At 47.5% G+C, this 17865-nt stretch overlaps 1 protein-coding gene across 2 annotated transcripts; it reads right to left on the bottom strand.

The window, feature by feature from the left end:
• Window positions 1-559: 559 nt before the first annotated feature.
• On the bottom strand, window positions 560-17044 carry EMB2769 (Cwf15 / Cwc15 cell cycle control family protein). 2 transcript variants are annotated; one of them, XM_086805428.1, is made up of 8 exons: window positions 16924-17044; window positions 16680-16831; window positions 1885-1991; window positions 1740-1796; window positions 1573-1663; window positions 1249-1348; window positions 1063-1157; window positions 560-920 (listed from the first exon to the last, which is right to left on the bottom strand). In XM_086805428.1, exons 2-8 carry the CDS (start codon window positions 16808-16810, stop codon window positions 797-799), a joined length of 705 nt encoding a protein of 234 aa, XP_086661554.1. In that variant the 5' UTR covers window positions 16811-16831; window positions 16924-17044; the 3' UTR covers window positions 560-796. The 2 variants fall into 2 exon arrangements, with proteins under 2 accessions (XP_086661554.1, XP_086661553.1); XM_086805427.1 differs by lacking the exon at window positions 16924-17044 and having other exon boundaries at window positions 16680-16910.
• Between the last annotated feature and the right edge of the window lie 821 nt (window positions 17045-17865).

Consider the following 17865-nt stretch of genomic DNA (forward strand, 5'->3'; position numbering starts at 1 on the left):
ATCATGCCTTGCACTAAGAAAGGGAACAGAATTCAGGACACGAGATCTCTAAACAAGCGCTTTCCTACATTTCAAGATGTTTCTCAGGGTTTTTCAGATCGAGCACATAATTCCAAAGCTTTTCAAATAAATACTACATTATGTTGACATGCCTTACACAGAAATCTTCTTCAAAATTAGAAAGGGAAGGGTAGTGATCGTTTGAAGGAACTTTCACATGATCAGCAGCCATACCTTTACCCGACTTCATAATACAGCACATGTATTAAGAATTCTGTGACAACCAATAAATTGCCAACAATGTGTAGTGATGCAATCTTCAGAGCAGCACACACCATAAATCACTGTGAAGACAGTGATGTCAAAGCCTAAAGAACGCTTTGAGATAAAAGGATATTCCAACCATCATATAAACACGAGAGGTAATATAGAAAATTCACTCACCCAGCCATTGCTTGACAAGACATCTTGTCAAGACAGTTCTTTACCATTCAACAAAATATAGCCCCCCAAAAAAATAAAAATGTCTTGAGTGATCAAAATGACTTGCAAGGGCATGTACAGAAAATAACAGTACATAAAGTATTATCAGAGTCGTAGAAAATAAGAGAACAGTTCAGGTGTGCCTGTATGCTGTGTGAATATTTTTCTTTCTTAAGCTAGAGCGTCTTGATTACACGTTATAGTTGACTTCTCTTATCTTGAAAAACAAAAGGAAGCCTACAATAGTCATAGGGAATACTTCCACGTCCCACAGAGCACTGCTACACTTCTCATGGCAAGCAACAGCGACCTCTCATTTCATGTACTTACTCAGAAACTTGCGATGGAAGTCATTCCTGATGGTGTCGTTGATGAATCGCTTTGTCACCTTGGGCTCTCCTCGTGCTTGGTTTTTGAACACCACATCATCATCCCATCTAAATATTACAAATCAACAAATTGGTTGTGTTAGGTGCAAGCATATGAAAACCATGCACTTTCCTATGAAAGTGATCTAGTGCAAGCATATGAAAACCATGCACTTTCCTATGAAAGTGATCTATAACTGATAAGCTTTACCTTCTCTTGACTGAGAAGTTTGGATTTAGCAAGGGGTTTCCCCTAACAAGCTCGACTTCTTTGGCCTTGAGCTCCTCTTCTTGCTTTTGCCTCTCCTGCAAGCCCCAGAAATTAAAATAATACAAAAAAAAGGAAGTGGGGCAGATAATTTGCTTCAACAGAACAGAATTGCAGAAAATAAAACACCTTTCTCAACTTTTCTTCAGCTCTCTCCTTCTTTATACGCTCCAATTCAGCAAGCAGAGCTGCTGTGTCATCCTCATCATCATCATCATCATCATCGTCACTGCTTCAACAACAAAGTCACTGATTTAGTTTCAAACATTGCATCAAGCACACAATACATGTGCATAAATAACCTATCCATGCACTTGCCTGCAGGTCAGCAGGCAGGCAAAAGGGCAAACAAAGTATTATCATGATCTTGTAAACAATCGATTCTCTTGAAAATGCCTCCCTTAAAAGATGGGCAAGGTAGGCAAACCCCATTAACGCAACATAACACATTACCTTTCATCGGAATCACTCTTAAGATCCACATCTGAATCATCAGCATCTATGTTCTTGATGGCTAGCTTCTCGTCAGTCTCTCTTCGTGATCCTGCACAGTAAGGCTGTATAATATTACGCCTTGATCACAACAAAAAAAGCAGCAACCAAATACACAGAAAGTTTACCTCCATTTTCTAGATACGGGATGCTTGCAGCTGTACCTCTTCTCCTTTCACGGTCATCTGCACATACCGATGCCATATATTTACACATCTAATACTTGAAAACTGAAATTCGAAACTCCTATTCACAATTAAAGAAAAGACATACCAATATAACCTCTGTCTTTCGAAGAAAAATGTTTCCTCTCACGTTCCTCTAACTCATCCCTAAGGTCTCTTTTGCGTAGCTCGTCTTGAGTATCTTGGCCGGTCTTCCTACAATTGAATTAACAAAAATCATTGCACATTTGTAAGCATATATACCAACGGAAAGTGGGATCTTGACTCCATAAGAGTCTACTCACAAAGCTTCAAATTATTGACTCCATCGTGCATGGCATAGATGTTAAATATTAACTAGTGCTTAATGTGGGAATAAACAAGTGCTAGGTGGTCGTCGTAAACTAGCACTATATTTAGGCTTTAAATAATGCAGTTCCAATGTGTGAACAACCACTAGTGTGTATGAGATCTTATGTGTGGGAACGACATCTTAGAAGGATATTATGTAAGTAGTGATGTGTGGCAAAGTGACACCTATTAGAGACACATGGCATCATATTTGAAATGTGGCATATGTGGTGGTAACCTATGCCCACACCTTGTAAAGGGGCCTCTCCTATAAAAAGGACCTAATGATAAGCTTTCCACCACTCTTGTACTCTCCCTTAATCCCTTTGCTATTGTGCTGATAATCTTGCTAGTCAACGTCTCTCTCTGTCTTACTCCCCATTAACTGCAGCTGTCATCTATGTAAAGCCCCCAGGCTAGCACACCCTGCGATTAAGAATTTACAAACAGGAAACACACAGAGACTCGGTCATCTAGCTCACCGCTACTACAAGAGGATAGTAGCATCAGAGACATATGTCATGTGCGTGCATATGGACATGCTAATCCCTAGGCTAATCCCTAAAGGGCAACACATAAAGATCAGATTTAGAACCAGATTCAGAAGCACTTCTGGATGGACCATGAGGCTATCGGCCAGCAGATAAAGAGGAGATCTTGTGTCAGCTGCAGCAACGTGAACTGTTGTGTCCAGGGACCTAGCTGACAGCAGGTCGGCCAGTCCAATGGTGCTTCCAAATCCTATAAAAGCAGGTGATTCGCTCACAGCTTAGGTCATAGACTAGGAATTAGATACGTGTTTTCCACCTTTTGAAGGGCAGCCTATGGCTTGCCAAAAGTGTATCCTTTTTATATACTAAGAATATACCGAAACTCAGCTCTCTTCTCTCCATCTTCTACTTGCATTTTGCATCCAGCATGTTCCAGGAAAGGTGTTTAGGGCTGAAAGAAGACTCCAGAGCTTCCGCATGTGACATTGGTCCATGGTCAGAAGTTGGAATCTCGTCATCAAGTTTAGCAGGAGGGGATGTCATGGGCATGCTTATCCCTGAAGGGCAACACATAAAGATCAGATTTAGAACCAGATTCAGGAGCTACTGCAGCTAGTATTGGCAGGGACAACCTTTGGACAGACCAGGAGGCTATAAAGAGGAGATCTTGTGTCGGCTGCAGCAAGGTGAATTGTTGTCTCCGGGGACCTGGCCAACAGTAGGTCGGCCAGTCCAATGGTGCTTCCATAGCCAATCACCTGCTATTATAGGCTTTGGAAGCACCATTGCACTGGCCGACCTGTTGTTAGCCAAGTCCCTAGACACAACAATTCACCTTGCTGCAACCGACACAAGATCTCCTCTTTATCTGCTGGCAGCTGGCCAAAAACCTCCTTGTCCATCCAAAGGTCATCCCTCCCAATACTAGCTGCAATAGCCCTTGAATCTGGTTCTAAATCTGATCTTTATGTGTCACCCTTCAAGGATTAGCCCACGGATTAGCATGCCCATGACATCCCCTTCTGCTAAACTTGATGATGGGATTCCAACTTCTGACCCTGGACCAAGGTCACCACATGCGGAAGCTCTGGGAGTCTTCTTTCAGCCCTAAACACCTTTCCTGGAACATGCTTGATACAAAACGCAAGTAGAAGATGGAGAGGAGAGAGAGAGAGAGAGAGAGAGAGAGAGAGAGCTGAGTTTTGGTATATTCATAGTATACCTCTCACCTAGTTGAGTGTTAGGTCATAGACTAGGAATTAGATGGGTGTTTTCCACCTTTTGAAGGGCAGCCTATGGCCTGCCAAAAGTGTATCCTTTTTGTATACTATGAATATACTGAAACTCAGCTCTCTCTTTTTCTCTCTCTCCTCTCCATCTCCTACTTGCGTTTTGCATCAAGCATGTTACAAGAAAGGTGTTTACTGCTGAAAGAAGACTCCCAAAGCTTCTGCATGTGACGTCGTGTAAAGTCCCTGGCATCCCATACCACTAGAACACACCCATCGGATGTAAGCACAGAGTAGTCTCAAGACCTCGAGTCCAGGTCTGAGGAGCTCTCCCTCAAGCTAACTCATAAAGTTACTTATATAGGCCTCCTATAAACTAGGAGCCAAATATAGCATGTCTCATAATAACTACTTACCCTGACTTAGGGTGCCTTTCCCATAGGCTATGGTTAACCTAACCTGAAGGTCTTAACCCTTGTTAGCCTTGGGACATAACACAACATCGAGAAGATGACTTGTAATGCTTACAGTCCTTTGGGACTTTGAGATATACCCACATGCCCTCATGTAAGACTCTCAGCGTCCGTTGTTGGTTGGTGTACTATTGTGCGTGATCCTAAGCACTCTTTACGCTTTCCCTTGCAACTTTTAGCATACCCTACATAAAGCCAGTAGCCGCATGCTTACTATTGTTATAAGCAAACTCAATCTATGAAAGATACCTTTCCCACTCAGACTGTCTCTTGGAGACATGCGCCCTCAACATATCCTCCATAGTCTGATTCATTCTCTCAAGCCGACTTAGGATGATCCGAAGCATAGTTGTCTGCGGGACGTGTACCGCAGCACAGGTACGTAAAGTACGGGACGGTGCGAAACTACCGGAGCGAAACGTATCCGAAACGTGTTACAGGCCGGCGGACGTTTTGGTCCAACGAAACGAAGCGAAACGGTGCCGTCGTACCGTACCGTACCGGACACATGCGAAACGAGGCTCGAAAAAACGTCGTTTTTGCTTTTCTTTTTCGTTTTTTTGCGCCTGTTTTTTCGCGTGTGCCTCTCACCCGTTTGTTGTAGCCGTTTGGCCCTTGGAAGTTGGGCATGTCACATGTGCCATGGCCTTGGATCCCTTTAGGCTTTCACCTCCATGCTTGAGCCTTGGCCTTGTATAAGAGCTCTCAAGGTCTCTCCCTCCCTCATCATTCAAGCTCAAGCTCTCAAGCTCTCTCTCTCTCTTAAGGCTCAAGCTCTCTCTCTCTCTCTCTCTCTCTCTCTCTCTCTCTCTCAAGGCTGAAGCCTTAAAGGCTCAAGCCTCAAGCCTCAAGCCGCCTCAAGCTCTCTCTCTGTCTCTCTCTCTCTCTCAAGGCTCAAGCTCAAGAGTCAAGGGCCAAGGCTCTATCTCTCTCTCTCTCTCAAGCTCTCTTTCCCTCTCTCAAGCTCTCTCTCTCTCTTTAGACTTTGGCAATAAGGTCCGAAGGAAAGGACAAGCATGAGGCATTTGCCTTATATACCACCACCGGTGAGAAACCTACCGGTAATTCGGGGTCATGGAAATGGACGTGTAACTTTTGCGGGAAGGGTTACACAAGTAGCGTCACAAGGCTCCTTGCACACGTGTCCAAGCTCGGTGGGGAAGTGGCGCCGTGCATGGGAATTCCCCAAGAAATTGTGGATAGTATAGTAAAGAAGTACTTGCTCATCCGCAACCAAGGCAAAGGTGGACGTGGGGGAGCTTCCATGTCCGGTACCTCCGCATCTGTGACTCCATCGCCCGTCCCATCCGGCTCCGGCTCTGCCTCAGGCGGTTCTAACTTCCAATCAAAGAGGCCAAGGGAGGAGAGCTCTCCAATAATGAGGCAAACCGCCATTGGTGCAAACATTAACAACCTCACCTATGTGAAGGCAAAGATGAAAGCCGTGAATGAGGAGATTGCACGCACGGTGATAGACTACAATCTCTCCTTCAGTGTGCTCAAGGTTCCACAATGGCACAAAATGGTGAAGGCCATTGCGGAGGTGGGGCCATCCCATGGTGAATGGCATGGTATCACCTACCATGAGATGCGCACCACCGCGCTTGATGATGAGAGGCAAAGGATCCACGACAAACTCACACCCGTGCGGGAAGGATGGGCGAAGTATGGTTGCTCTATCCTCTCCGATGGATGGAGTGACCGGAGGAAGAGAGGTATCATGAACATCCTTGTTTCATGCACTCTTGGCACATACTTCTTACGCGCCGTGGATACCGGAAAGGCGGGGCAAAATACATCGGGGGACTTTATCTATCGTCACATCCGGCAAGCCATCATAGAGGTATGTACTATGTACTATGTACTTGTGAGAATGCGCAGTGGAAGACTAATGCACGTAGGAGACGCATCACCATCGAGCACCACGAACACCCCCAACGGGCACTGCAACATCCCTCCACCGTGCTCCCATCTCCCGGAGAGCTGCCTCCCAAAACACCGGCCGGAGGAGATAACTATGACAAGGTGCCACTCTAGCCTATATATGGCTCTTCAACTTCCCATGCTTCCACTTATGGGATAATCCAAGGCACCTTCTATCCATAGATCACACGCTCGAAATCGCCAACCTTCAACACCCTCCCTCAATTTGAGCTCCGCAAGCCACCGAGGCGCGAGGGGGTCGCCCAGGACCACACATGCCCGGGCTCTGATACCATGTCAGAATGCGCAGCGGAAGACTAACGCACGTAGGAGACACATCACCATCGAGCACCACGAACACCCCCAACAGGCACAGCAGCATCCCTCCACCGGGCTCCCATCTCTGGTGAACTGCCTCCCAAAACACTGGCCGGAGGAGATAACTATGACAAGGTGCCACTCTAGCCTATATATGGCTCTTCCACTTCCCATGCTTCCACTTATGGGATAATCCAAGGCACCTTCTAGCCATAGATCACACGCTCGAAATCGCCAACCTTCCTGTCATGTGCACAGTGTGTATCTACCGTGTGCTACACGCACGCAAGACTAGTTTCGAGGCTTGGGGAAGCTTGGAGCTAGGCAGGCTGATTGACGAGCTGAGTTAGGGATAGACTAACGGGCGAGCACCCGCCCAAGTGTGGACGCCCCATGACCGGCCAAGAGCCTATAAAAGGGTGGCCAAGGTTAGTTATTGGGATATAGAGAGTCTCGTGAGTTTGTGAGAGCTCTATGGTCTTGGAGCCTGGATCTAGTGCAGACGTGCACCTGCTTTATGCAGCCGAGGCCGGCAACGACCTCGAGGCCCGCGAGGGTAGCTTCGTGGCGGTATGGAGGAGATTGGTCGGTACGTCAACCTAGTTTGCTCAGCTCGTGGCTCAGTGGGGACAGCCAAGACTGTGGGCTTGCCCACGGCTGTCATGGTTGGGAGGTGAGTCAGGCCTGCACCCCCTTGTTTGTTTGTTTGTTTGTTTGCAGGATTCGAGTCTCGTACCAGGAACGATCACGAGGAGATCCGTGGGGATTTGACAGTGGTATGAGAGCATACCTCATGAACGAGCAAGTCGGTAGGTAGAGAAGATGAGGTCGAAGAAAGGTATGTGTTAAAAAAGCTTGCTGTTTTTTCTGTGCATACTGCTGTTTTCAGATTCAGTATGTGTTTTTCTTCATCAAAGAAACCCATGTTGATGGGAGGTGGTAGTCTAAGTAGGGTTGTTTGCTTCGTATTTTTTCCCTATTTTTTCCCATTTTTCCTAGTGGTGGGAGGGCTGCCAGATGATGCCAGGAGCACCCCAGTGCTGGCCGACTGGATGTTCATCAGTCATGGGCTTCAGGGCTGCTGGCCGACTGGTTTTCATCAGTCGTGGGCATTTGTATGCTGGCCGACTGCATTTATGCAGTCGTGGGATTTTTTCTTCAGTCGTGGATACTATTTCTGCTGGCCGACTGCCCTATCTGGGATGTATATATAGCCCCTCAGCCCCCACCACTTTCTCATTCAATTTTCTCGGGATCTTGTGTATAGAGAAGAGTTTACACACCTATCTCTCTGTGTTTCTTGTGCTGTTTATTTTCTGCAATCTACTTGCTCTTGTCTACCCAAGTTTGGTTATCATTTCCGCTGCATATTCTGACATGGTATCAGAGCCCTAGGCTCTAGGAGATCTTGGGCGTTTTTCTGAGCAAGAGGGGGAGCAACAGGTTGCTGATTGGTGGACTGTTTCGGGCTGACAAGAAGAGAAGGTGCAAGAGGAAGGCGGGCAAAGGTGCTGGACAGCCACTTGCAGATTTTCAGATTTTTTTTCCCCACCCACCCACCCTTTCAGGTTACTCTCCGCGATGGCAGATTTACTAGAGATGGCTGAGAAGCACGTGAAGATTCCGACTCTCCCCACGTTCCCAGTGGATCGTCAGTTGGACGGGTCCAATTACGGCATCTGGAAGGTCATGATGGAGTCGGTTCTGGAGTCATATGACCTTGCTGATTTTATTATCATCGGGGTGCCACGGCCGGAAGCTAAGGAAGGGGAGCTATTATCAACGAGGAAGGACCGAGAGGCACAGGCACACATGAGGGATCGTGTCAACGCCAGGGTCCAGTCGTTTATTTTCCTCAATTACACACCACAAGTGATCAACCATGTGAAGCACATGACGCTGGCGAGAGGCATATGGGAGCACTTGGCTTCTTTGTATAACAGGGTGTCACCCATGAAACGGATATCCTTGGAAGTGTAGATGCAGGTTATGAACCCTGCAAAGTCTTCGACGATGCGGGAACACATCAACAAGCTGCAGGCCCTTCAGCAGGAAGTCCTTCAAGCTGGGAAAGAGATATCATCCGAAGATATGGCCATCACTTTCTTTCCCACTTGCCTGGTCAGTATTCTGCTTTCTATTCCTCGTTGATCACACGAGTGGCAGGCTCAGCACCATTACTTGGGAGGAGCTTGTGCCAATGGTCTTGGACCAAGAGGAACGTTTCACGAACCCTCCTCACGGCGGAGGTTCGGAGGCCTTAACTGGCCAACGATCGAAAGGCCGGAATTCCAACAAGGGCAAAGGGAAGGCTTCACCGGAGAAGTCTTCTGAGAAGAAGCCTGATCCAGAACGAGAGAAGCTGAAGGCCGAAAGATCTTGTAATGATTGTGGTGAGAAAGGCCACTACCGGAGGAAGTGCCCTAAGCGGACAGGGAAGAGTGCTGATTCCTCAGCCTCAGCTGCGAAGACTCCGGCATTTGTGCACTTAGAGATGGTGGACTCCGATGCTTCATCATCTTCGAGCGAGGAGGCAGTTGGCTTCACCGCGAAGGATACTCGGGAATGGATTCTCAACAGTGGTGCTTCCAGGCACATGACTCCATCCCGTGACTTCTTTCTGGATCTGAAACGGCAGTCAGGTCGTATCTTTATTGGCGATAACTTCACCATTCCGATACAGAGTGAGGGCCACATGGAGATTATTCCCCACGGCAAGGGAGGCAAGCATGCTTCCCGTGTTCTTTATGTCCCTGCTCTGGGTTTTCATCTTCTGTCAGTGCATGAGGTATGCAAGACTGGCTTTCGGGTGGAATTTGAGGAGCATTCAGTTGCTCTAAGGGACCGTGAGACAGGCAAAGTTGTTTGGGAAGGCGGTGTGGAGAATGGCATCTACAAGCTCTCTGCACTCTCCTCATTGACAGGCTCTCAGGTCGGAGATTTGTGGCACTTTCGTTTTGGCTACTTAAATGTGGATGCTTTGCAGCGCGCCTTTCGGGACCAAATGGTGGTTGGCTTGCCAGATGTTGGTAGTAGGCAAGGACGCTGCAGTTCTTGCATACGTGGTAAGCAGCACAGGGAATCCTTTCCGAAGCAGGCTTCCACGCGGGCTTCGACACCATTGGAGTTGATTCACACTGACTTGTGTGGACCACAGCAGATACCATCCTTGGGAGGATCTCTCTACTTCATGCTGCTTGTTGATGATTGTACCAAATTCACGTGGGTCTACTTTCTTTCCCAGAAGGACCAGGCTTTTGCTCGGTTCAAGGATTGGCACGTGATGGTGGAGAAAGAGTCTGGATATCAGATTAAGACTCTCAGGGCTGATAAAGGAGGTGAATTCTCCTCGACTATATTTTTCAGGTTTTGTACAGATCATGGCATCAAAAGGGAATTGGCCAATACCGGATCGCCTTCGGAGAATGGAGTTGTTGAACGTAAGAACAAGACTGTGGTGGAGATGGTGAGGACCATGCTGGAGCATCGTGATCTTCCTCGTCCACTTTGGGGTGAGGCTGTGGCAACGGCTGTCCATACCATTAACCGCTCTCCGACGACTTCTGTACCCCATATGACTCCATTTGAGGCATATTTTGGCAGGAAACCCGATGTCTCACACTTCCGTGTCTTTGGGAGTGACGCGTTGTAATATGCGGAAGCTTCGGAGAAGGATCGGTACTTCAAAACTCAGAAAACAGCACTCTTTTCGCGACGGAATTAACGCACAATTGAAAGACGATGTGCAGAAAAATAGAGAGAGAAGGGGAAGATGGAGAAGGACACAGTATTGGGTCCCAATTACCCTCTGTAGGGCCCCCACCACGGATGGTGTATTTGCTTTATTAGAATGATGTAAATCTGAAACAAATACAATGTACTTGACCTTTTCTTGGCTGGAAAACCTGCCCTTGACCTTCAGTCCTTCACCCCTTAGCTTTAGCAAACCCTTGGCTGTCCTGGCCCTTGAATGCTTGGAGCTCTTGGTGAATTGTGAGATGACTACCATGAATTATGGGCTCGGCTTTTATACCCTTCAAAGCATCCAGTCGGCTGGCTTTATGAAGTCCCACGACTGAGATATTTTTAATAAAGTGTATTCACACTCTATTCCATGCTTTCACACCTGGCAGCCTGCTGGCCACCCTGCGCATTCCTTCTGGACAGCTCCTGGCTGCTGGGCATGCTGCGCAGAGGTGTGGGACTGCCCCCCACACCTGGCCGACTGGCTGGGTAGGGCTCCTAACCCTGTCGGCTGCCTGTCCAGCAGCCCTAGGGCTGGCCGACAGCCCCTCCAGCCTATGCCAAGGCTGGTGGGCACAATGTGGGCCCTCCTGGCCCCTTGGGGGTGGTTCTATACCTCCCCCATGCCCACATTAAGAGTGCAAATGCAAACTCTTCTAACCTGGGGTAGCCCTATGGGCTGGCCCCTATCTCTACATGCAAACCTACATGCCTACAGAGGCCTGGCATCCAGTTGCAAACCAGATACTCAGCACATCTGACATCATTCCAGAGGGAGACTCACAGCGCGGACTGGCACTGCTTCATGTGCAGGACAATGCACACCTGACCTTGGACTCATGTGCAGGACAATGCACACCTGACCTCGGACGACTGAGATGGATCCCTGGCTGACTCGTCCCGGACTGGGCTCACATGGGACCAGTTCACCATCCCAGGTCCTGCACCTACTGTACAGAATGTCCACGTGGCATCCAAGTGCGGGATGCACGTGACATCCCCTTCTGCTTAACTTGACGGAAGCTGCATAGCCTCCAAATAATCCGTCAATAAAGCCGGATGCTTCCAAAATAGATCCTTTTGCACCGTTTCAAGCATGGCTCAGGCCGAAGGCAAAGACAGTTCCTCACGAAGTTTCAAGACCAAGAGACGCACGAAGCGGTATGGCTTGACAAAGAGTTTTTCGACGACTATCCGGCGTTATTGACGGATTATTTGGAGGCTATGCAGCTTCCGTTAAGTTAAGCAGAAGGGAATGTCACGTGCATCCCGCACTTGGATGCCACGTAGACATATCTGTACAGAAGGTGCAGGACCTAGGATGGAAAATTGGTCCCATGTGAGCCCAGTCCGGTACGAGTCAGCCAGGGTTTCATCCTGGTCGTCCAAGGTCAGGTGTGCATTGTCCTACACATGAAAACAGTGCCAGTCCGCACTGAGTCTCCCTCTGGAATGATGTCAGTGAGTGTGTATCTGGTAAGATACTGGATGCCGGATCACTGTGTAGACAGTAGGGTTTGCATTTAGAAAAAGGGGCCAGCCCATAGGGCTACCCCAGGAACTCATGTGGGAATGGGGAAAGTGTAAGACAACCCCCATAAGGGCCAGGAAAGCCTTGGTTGTACCCACCAGCCATGGGAGGGCCATAGGAGGGCTGTAGGACAGCCCTAGGGGCTTTACAAGGGTAGCCGACTGGTTATCCAGCCCTTGGAGGGCTGTAGGGCAAGTGTGGGGCAGCCCATACAGGCTGAGCCTCCAGGATATCAGGCGCACAGTGTCCAGCCTCCATTGCCCATGCGCCTAAGTGCCCAGCCCTAGTTTTAGTTTTGCGCAGCATTAAATATGATTTATACTATATTTATTCAGTCGTGAAGCAAATCTGGGACAGCCAACTGCTTTTTAGCCAACCGACTGGTCTTCCTAGAGGGTATAAATACCCCAGCCCACAATTCATTCATTCATCTCATCTCATCTTTTGCCAAGTGCTGAAGCTGAAGCAAGGGCCAGGACAGCCTAGATCAAGCTAACGCAAAAGGGGTGAAGGATTGAAGGTCAAGGGCAGAGATCCATCTCAGCCAAGAAGGTTCAGTCAGTCTTTTATTTGAGTATTTTACATCATTCTAATAAAAGCTGTCACGTGCACACCAGTCAGGTGTACAGTGACATGGCATCATTTTAGCATCATAGACATCATCAGGCATTTTATGGTCATGGTAGGAGTTGGATTCAGCACATTAGCCATATAGACCAGCATTTAGGGCTTGTGGAGCCAGCCGACAGCCTGTTTACATCAGCCGACAGAATGCTTACTTCAGCCGACCAGCATTTATGCTATTTTTGGCATTATTTATTCAGTCGTGGGCTTTTGCATCTGGCCGACCAGCCCCCTCACCCATATATATATAGGCGCCTCTCCATTCAGCCATTCAAGCACATCATCATCTGGCTCATCATGCGTTTTCAGCCTCTTATCTCAGCATATAGGTCAGCGCATATGAGTTCAGAAGCATTCAGCCCAGTGTTCTCCAACGCATCTCCTCCAGGAAGCTTTGGGAGCAGCATATCCAGCCAACGCATCAGCATTCAGCAACCAGTCCATCATATTCAGCATACAGTCCATCATCTTCAGCAAACGCATCCATCTCCTCAGCGTTTCCTTCCCAGGTAACAGAAGTACATCTGCGTTTCAGCATCCCATCAGCATAGCATCTGTTCCAAAGCATCCCTTCAGCGTTTCCTTCCCAGGAGACAAGGGAAAGATAGTGGGCAGCAGTTCATTCAGCATATCAGCATATTCAGCAGTATAGATCCATTTGGATCTCATTGTAACCGCATTCATCATCTAATATAGCTGCATTGCATTGACACATATTTGTCTATCTCTTAAACATCATTAAGTGCAGTTTAGTTAGACTAAGGTTGTGATTACTACAGTCATAAGCTCTCACATGTCACAAAAGCAAATACACCATTCGGGGTGGGGACCCTACAGAGGGTATTCGGGACCCAATACTGTGTCCTCTTCTCCCTCTCTCTCTCTCTCTCTATTTTCCTACACATCTATATGCAGTTTTGTGCGTTAATTTCGTCGCCAAGTGTGCTGATTTCTGAGCATTGAAGTTACCGATCTCCCCCAAAGCTTCTACATGTTACAAGTTTACATCACAAAATCCACAGGTGACATCATCCCGGATTATATACAGTTCACTATCATGAACAAACGAGAGCCTATAAGACCGATGATCCAGCATCATCGTCTCACTTTTATAAAAAAACCACGACATTCCCGAGATCACATCCACCCTATCAAGATTCATAATTTGGAAATCCAAAGCCTCCCGGTAGTCTTGAATCTGGACTTCCAGCCTAGGCACCGTTCAATCCCACACTTCCACATTTGTACCCCGCGCAAGGTTAACCACATTACAGTGGTCACTTGCCTCCGTGGGTAGTCCAAGTGTTTGCACCAAATGTGAAGAAATAAAATTGAGTAGAGTGGTTGTCAAATGGAATCCGCACCCGATGGCTACGTATAGATTCCTCAGCTCGGAGGAGATCATTCGGACCGAAGACAAACTCGCTAATTTGACATCCCTGGCAACAACTTCTGCTAGATGACGAATTTCAATCAAAGAGTTACCTTGGAGTTCCATAATGTGTACCAAGGTCTTACTCCCTGAAGACTTCTTCTTCGGACAATCCTTGTAGTGATGGTCAGGCTGGTTACACTTGAAGCACAGGTTGTCCTTTCATGCCTTTGCCACCAGTTTCTCGATATGCGGTCTAGAGCGCTTCTTGGGATTGCGTTGCGACGAATGACCCTCCTGGGATGCTTCCTGGGATGCTGGAACATGCCCTCACTTTCCATCTTTAAAGGATTTTTGGCTCGTGTGAGGTATCACTTGCATGCTCAACACCCCTTTTAACAGCAAGGGTATCATCAAAATTTTTGGCATTCCGATGGATGTCATCAAGAGAATGAATATGGTTCCAAAGGACCTCATTCTGATAATCCTATGGAAGGCCGAATAAGTATAGCATGTAAACCAAAACATGTGGCTCCTCAAATGCCTTACAACCATAGTCACAGGGGATGGAGGGGACGGAGGGGACGCCGTCCCAGGAACACTGTGGGACGGGGACAGACGGACGTCCCCAGCTGGGCGTCCCTCACAAGGGACGGCGTTCCGAGGACGGATCCAGGAGGGGACGGGTTGTGGGGGACGGCTGCATGGGAACGCCGCAAGTTACTGTTTGGGCAATGGTCACATTTGACCTTTTTTTTGGCCGTTTGGGAGGGGCTTTTTATGGGCCTTTAGCCTTGGCCCATAGGCCTTGGCCTCTCTCTTGCCTCTCTCCACATAAGGACACACACACACACACACACTCCCTCTCACACTTCAAGCTTTAGCTTCACAAACACACACTCTCTCTCTCCCTCAAGCGGCAAGCCTCAAGGGCCAAGGTCTCAAGTTTCAAGCTCTCACACAAGCAAGCTGTAGCCTCTCAAGACACTCTCTCTCCCTCACACGCACACTCCCTCAAGCTTCACACACACACACACACACACACACACACACACCCCCACCCACCCTCACACTCAACTTCTCAAGTTCTCCCTCAACTTTCAAGGCTCAAGCCTCAAGCCTCTCTCTCTCTCTCTCTCTCTCTCTCTCTCTCTCTCTCTCTCTCTCGCTATCAAGTGACAAGGAGGCATCCATCATCCATGGCATCCTCCTCATGGTAGTGGCTCTTCAAGTTCCAACTACCTGTAGAAGGACAACGGGATGGACATGGTGGGATGAGGTCAATCACACCCCATCCCCTCACGGAGGTGGTGCACAGCCATGGACATGCAAGCTTTGCCCGTATAGGAAGTAATTTTTAGGTGCCGTTCCTACCCCCGTCCCCGTTCCCTACATATGGCCGTCCCCCGTCCCCTTGCACCATGGACATGCAAGCTTTGCCCGTATAGGCGAGTGGGTGGTACTGACAAAGTAATTTTTAGGTGCCGTTCCTATACCGTCCCCGTTCCCTATATATGGCCGTCCCCCGTCCCCGTCCCCGTCCCCGTCCCCGTCCCCTGTTATCGTCCCTCGTCCCTTGTGACTATGCTTACAACAGTTCACCAGGTCTTTAAATTCCTGGAAATAGTTATCTAAGCTCTTCTTTCCCCTCATATGGAGGTCCTTCCACCGAGCGAATGCTTTATACTGAAGCATAATTTGAATCTAACTATCCAAGTGTATTTATATAGATCAAAAAGCATGGTCCACTTCCCAAGCCAACTATCCAAGTAACATTAGAGGATTTAGTGGGTAGAGGGTCCCATACAAGGACCAGACTAACTATAGGGTGCCACGATTACTACAAAATAATCCACAATTTGACATTGTTAAGCCTCTTCCTACGAGTAAGTGGCAAGCTATAGATTGTTTTCGGCATTAAACATAGTAAAATTGGATGTGGGCAAGTAGGAGGGCTGCTTATTATCACAAAGACCTAAAGGAAGAGGTTTGTTGAATTGATGAACTGATTTTGATGATATAGAAAGCTGTAATTTTCTTAAGTTGATGAACTGATTTTGACAATGTAAAAAGTTACAATTTTCAGTAAAGAGATCCAAAACTGTTAGGCTAGTTTGGAAAAAACTTAGTTGCAAAGAATCCATTGAATGAAACCCAGCCAGGTATAAAGAGGACTTTGAAAGTTGAAGCATTGTGTTGCAAAAAAATTGTCAAATTGAAAAAATTAGAGTAAAAATATGTACCATTCATGTGTTCCTCGTTTAATTTAGGGTGTTGGTGGGCACAAAGGCTTTTGCATGGCTGTCCTAATTCTTGGTTCTGGGCACTTAAGGGATTGGTGCAAAGTAGCAAAAGTTGGACAAAAAGAATAATTATACAGACCAGTAATGCTCAAAAGCATGCGAATTTTTCATCTCCCAAGACATATCATTGTTTCCAACCTTGTTGCTAGAGCACCACTACACTACAAGCCTCGGTCCTGACAAAATGTCATGATTGTAAGTTCTTTCTGGGGCTTAAAGAGATCCCTGTAAAACACAATTGTGAACCTGATAGGCGGTTTATAAGGACGAGGTAAATTTTCAACGGGCAGGAGCCCTGGCCGCCAAGTTTTCCAGGCGCCCACCACCAACTACAAACCCCAGCCAGGGGACCTTTGGCCTTCCAACTAGGACAGGGCACTCTCCTTTATGTAAATCTCCACTATACAAATCATCTCTAAGTTTCATTTTCTACTGTGACCTCTAGGGTTTGTTATCTACTGTATGTCAATCTAGGGTTTATTTTAACTGTGAAATTGTTCTTAGTTTCATCTATGGTTTTGGTGTTACACAGAGAGAGTGCTTACCTGGTCTTGAGGGCGGTGTGGGAGGCGAGGTCGCGGGAGGAGAACTTCTGCGAGGGTGCGAACATACGCGTGCCGCCCTGCTCCTGCCCTCCCTTGGCGGGCGCCCACGTCGGCCGTGCTGCCGTCGTCATCGCTGCTTCCTTCTCTCAGACCTGACCTCGTGTGTGTGTGTGAGAAGAAGAATGGGAGCAAGCGCGTCTGTGTATGTCTCAACATAAAGATAAAAGCTTCACAATGAACTTACATCATTATTTCATGGCTATTGGATGGTGTCCTCTAACGTTCCTTGTTTTCAGCTTTCTCTTCTTAGTTTCCAAATCTTGGAGAATCTCTTTCGTGTGTCTTCCATAATGCTCAAGGCACAAATGAAGCCTTGAGCATCTCTTATTTGGGAGCTCCCACGGCTCCCAAATGTTCCACTTGGTAGCTCCCCAAGAGCTGCCCCCAAGTGTGAGGCTCGGGCATGCCACACACACACAGAGAAACAAATATATTTGAATATATGTACGTACACAAGAAGCCGCTGGAATCCATTCAACATGCTCGGCCTCCCCATCTCTCAGCCAGCTTCTCTTCGAGTATAGCTATGCCTTTGCCGCATTGCCTCAGTCCTCTTCCATCATTCTCTTCTCATACGGCACCATCCTATGCCCCACTGTTTGTAGCAGCTACTCAAGCATTGACAAGGGAGGAGCTCCATTTGAGGTAATTGACGGGATGCTAACCTTTGTCGATTTCTCCTAATTAATATGGGCTTGGATGTGCTTAATTAGTCTACGTCTCTAAATACGCTAGACTTGATTAGTTTAAATTTTTCAGCTAATTAGTGCATATATCATCTCCTGTTGGTGGCTATTTTGGTATCTATGGGTGCCCTTTCCATGCTCTTGCACCCCCTATTTTTTCCCTATTTTTATTGCCCACCCTTTTATGGCTTTTTATGCCTATTTTCCCTATTTTTTAGGTCGTGTAGGAGTTCATGAGGGAGTCGGCCAGCTCATATGGAGAGTATATATTTGATGCCCTTTCTCCTCACTTTTATCCATTTTGGTCATTTGGTGAGAGCACCTTTAGCCCTCTACTTACGGAGTCCACTCCTTGCCTATGGGCTAGTTGTATCCATCTTTTTCTTGAGGATTAGTGCATCAGTGTTTTGTTGTTTTCTCTCATCTCTCACTTGGTGCTT

The sequence above is a fragment of the Cibotium barometz genome, chromosome 11, assembly GCF_041138505.1.
Source record: "Cibotium barometz isolate CiBa-2024 chromosome 11, ASM4113850v1, whole genome shotgun sequence".
NCBI classification, from domain to species: Eukaryota; Viridiplantae; Streptophyta; class Polypodiopsida; order Cyatheales; family Cibotiaceae; genus Cibotium; species Cibotium barometz.